This window comes from Portunus trituberculatus, chromosome 50 (genome assembly GCF_017591435.1).
Source record: "Portunus trituberculatus isolate SZX2019 chromosome 50, ASM1759143v1, whole genome shotgun sequence".
Classification (NCBI taxonomy): Eukaryota; Metazoa; Arthropoda; class Malacostraca; order Decapoda; family Portunidae; genus Portunus; species Portunus trituberculatus.
The window spans coordinates 6,185,020-6,189,369 of NC_059304.1; the positions used below are offsets into that span (position 1 = coordinate 6,185,020).

At 39.3% G+C, this 4,350-nt stretch overlaps 1 protein-coding gene across 1 annotated transcript in view; it reads right to left on the bottom strand.

The window, feature by feature from the left end:
* The window catches only part of LOC123499684, an 8,241-nt gene extending 5,716 nt beyond the window's left edge, over positions 1-2,525 (bottom strand). The window contains exons 1-2 of the mRNA XM_045248070.1: positions 2,406-2,525; positions 1,699-2,106 (exon numbers count right to left, since the gene is read on the bottom strand). Of these exons, the coding sequence (XP_045104005.1) occupies positions 1,699-2,106; positions 2,406-2,525 (528 nt within the window). The remainder of the gene's footprint in view (positions 1-1,698; positions 2,107-2,405) is intronic.
* Between the last annotated feature and the right edge of the window lie 1,825 nt (positions 2,526-4,350).

Consider the following 4,350-nt stretch of genomic DNA (forward strand, 5'->3'; position numbering starts at 1 on the left):
TGTATTATCCAGCTTTATCATGTATTTTTTTCATCTTATTCCAACATTTTGAGGAGATATGAAATATTTGTGGGCTCGAAAGGATACCATAAATGATCCAAGGACGGACTGCTCTTCTGTTATTGATCCTAGGTGTCTTGACAACACCCTCAGTCTTGAATTTCCAAAGTTCATGTCCTAAGATCATAAATATAAGTCACGTGCAGGTACACATTGATGCAATTCATAAGTGAATTTTACACAGAAACATATAAACAAACTGTAGAAAAACGGACAGGTAATACCATGGTTATTATTCTCGTAACAAAAGGAGAGTAATTTCATGATATGCAAATTTTTTTACTGATATTAATGGGAAAATATGTTTTCATCAAAACAATGATTTATTGCTTTATTTCCTTATCGAGTATACACGTGTTGTCAGGACACGCCATATGATGTTTGTTTCTTTAGTACAGCTGTACTTTGGCTCTAGTGATTTTTTAAATTGTCGCAGTGTTCATACATCGCTACTCCTTAGGCTGCGACATTTTCCTTGATTGTTCTTTTATTTGCATAAATTTTTAATGTTTAAATGCATTGTTCGCATCATGTTGGAACTGATGACATTTCACAAGTAATACATCGTATGCTGGTCTCCTGGGACTCCTGCAACTATCTGCTGAGTCTCTCAAAAGAACTGCTCGCAGGTAACAACCATTCTATTTCCAGACTTTGTGAGTATGCTGCAGCGTCTGTTTCTTAATTTTCAGCACTCATCGTCACCAGGATGCTCTGCAGGATATTCTTTTACTCCAAGGTTATCCATTAGTCTTGAATCTACCTGGCTAGCTTCGTAACAAAATGACGCCTTGTTGCTTTCGGCTCTGCCGAAAATTATGTATATTTAGTGTGGCAGCGCAAAATTATTTCAATCCTGAATAACAGCAAGACAAAATGAGGCAATATTATAATTCATATTCTAAATCTGATTGGTTTTGCATGATTTCTTATTTGTCTATTTTCCTGTTTGTATTAGTACAGCCACCACCTCTAGAGAATAATACGGCTCATTAAAAGTAAGCTACGACATTCTGTTGAGCACATTCCAACCCTGAGCTGTACATTGAAGAAGCCTTTAACATTGACGATGACGATGATCACAACAATGGTGATGATGATGAAGATGAGAATGGTAATATTATTGCTTTAATAATAATAGTACTACTACTACTACTACTACTACTACTACTACTACTACTTCTTCTGCAGCTGCTCCCATTTTCATATGGGGTCGCTGTTCCTCACTAGTCTTCTCCACAAGGCTCTGTCCCCAACCTCCTCTCCACTCAATCCTCTCTCCATCAGGTCCTCTCCGATGCAATCCTTCAACCTTTTCTTTGGCCTGCCACGTCGTCTTCTTCCCTCCACTTCCATATCCAATAGTCTTCTGCCGACATATCCTTCTTCTCGCCTTTTGATATGACCGAACCATCGCATTCTCCTTTCTTGTACTTTCTTTGTCACCTCCGTTACTTTGGCTGTTCCTCTTATAAAATTGTTTCTCACTTTATCCCTCCTTGTCACCCCAAGCATCCACCTTAACATTCTCATCTCAGCAACCTCCAACTTATTCTCCTGTGCTTTCTTTATTGGCCACGTCTCCGCACCATATAACATGGCAGGTCTAACCACCGATTTGAACACTTTTCCCTTTACTCTTGCACTAATTTTTCGGTCACAGAGCACTCCAGTTGTTCTTTTCCAATTCTTCCAGCCCGATTGGATACGGTGAATGATCTCTCCATCCAGGTTGCCGTCCGCTGATATATGAGAGCCCAAGTATCTGAACTCCTTGACACCCTTTAACTTCATATCTTGCGTCCATACTTCACTCTCCTGTCGACCATTAAAATTCAGATACTCCGTCTTCTCCTGACTAATTCTCAAACCTCTCTCTTCCAATGCTCCTCGCCATCTCTCCAACTTTCTCTCTACACCATCTTTACTTTCATCCACCAAGACGATGTCATCCGCGAACAACATGGCCCACGGTGCCTCCTCCTTTATATTCTGAACACTATCATCCATGAGTAGGTTGAACAGATATGGGCTCAGAGAAGATCCCTGGTGCAGACCCACTCTCACACAGAACTCCTCTGTTGTTCCCACGTTGCTCCTTGTTCATCTCTCAATTGTATTTCTCCCCTTACTCTTCTCTCAATTATCCTTTCGTACAGTTTCATTGTATGCGACATTAATTTAATTCCCCTGTAATGTTTACAGTCCTGTATGTCTCCTTTCTCTTTATATATTGGAATAATATCGCTGCATCTCCATACATTTGGGATTTTCTCCTTCTCATAGATCTTATTTACCAACCAACACAGCCACTCAAGTCCTTCCTCTTCTAAACTCTTCCACACCTCTACAGGTATGTTATCTGGCCCTGTTGCCTTCCCATCACTCATCCTTTTCAATGCTTGTTTGACTTCCTCCCTTGAAATTGCTGTTGTTCTCCTGTCATTTGGTTCCGCATCCTCCATCGCTCCTCTTGGGTTTTCCTCATTCAAAAGTGCCTTGAAATATTCTTTCCATCGCTCTATTATTTCCTTGTCATCAATTAGAACTCTTCCATCCTTATTTTTAACCTGCTTGATATGCGTAAAATCCTTTGTTGACTTCTCTCTCTGTCTTGCTAGTGCAAATATCCTCTTCTCGCCTTCCCTGGTTTCTTATTTATCGTACATGTCCTCCCTTGCTCTAGCTTTCGTTTGTGCTACCGATCTCTTCGCTTCTTTATTTGCTTCTCTGTACGCCCTTTCTGTTTCTTCATTTCCCATTCTATCATGTGTTTTCTTTGCCTCCTTCTTTGCCTTAACTTTCTCTCTCACCTCATTATTCCACCACTACTACTACTACTACTACTACTACTACTACTACTACTACTAATAATAATAATAATAATAATAATAATAATAATAATAATAATAATAATAATAACAACAACAACAACAACAACAACAACAACAACAACAACAACAACAACAACAACAACAACAACAACAATAATAATAATAATAATAATAATAATAATAATAATAATAATAATAATAATAATAATAATAATAATAATAATAATAATAATAATAATAATAATAATAATGATAATAATAACAACAATAATAATAATAATAATAATAATAATAATAATAATAATAATAATAATAATAATAATAATAATAATAATAATAATAATAATAATATGTAAACACCATTAGCATCAGCATCATTATAAAACCAATAAGAAATAAACATCACAGTGAAACTAAACATGTTCCACTTACTACAACACTTTACACATTGACGAAACAAAACAAAGCCGTATTAAAGCCACTTCCTCTAGCGGCAGGAGAGCGAGCCATCAAGACATCCATGCTACCATTGTGCTGCCCACCACCACCTCTTCCCCACCCACCAGCCTAACGACCGTCCTCTCACTGCCATACATCTCCCGCATCCGCTACCCACAGCCGCTACATTATCAGTAATTGCTGCCACGCACTTCTGATAACTCGCCTAGTTGCCTCATGACGCTTTTTGCCGCGAAGTTGATCAAGATTGATAGAGTAGAAGGGGAATCTTTCCACCTTTTCCGAGGTCCATTAGGCGGGCCATTAAAGGAGGCGTAGTCATGGTGGCTAATGGATCACCTTCATTATTTACGCCGCCCATCTCACGTTGTTTGTACGAAGATATGATTCTGTCTTTGGTGGGTATACTAAAGTGGCTTTTATTTCCCTTTTCGGAGATTAGGTGTTTTATTCATAAATATTCATGTAAAACGGACATAAGTATAAGTATGATAAATACTCATTTAGAGAGAAAGTAAATTGTAAATTGAGAGAAGTAGGAAAATGTGTGTGGCGAGGGGCGGGGGAGGGGATGGGTGTGTATCACGTGCGTCATGCATGTCACCAATAATTCACAGTTACTGCACGATGAAATTAAAATTACAGATTCCTAAATTCTGATCCAATCCACACCATGACACACGGCACGCTTAGCTTTACATTTACGCCACTCCACACTGCGCCTCTAATGCCTTCATCTGTTATTCCTCCATTATTAAACACCACTTCAATCACTTGTTCCCTTTTGCATGCCAACGCCGGCCCGGACATCCCTGCCTCGTGCATCATGCTCTGCCTTCACCAATCCGGTTACCCAGGGCCATGGTGCACCATTGCCAGCTGTGCGCCAATCCTAAACGAGCGTCTGTCTCAACGCCCGCCACTGAGACTTATCCCAAGTGACCCACTGGCCGCCTGTCGATTGAACCTCACCACATCCATCTCCATAATTTTCTCA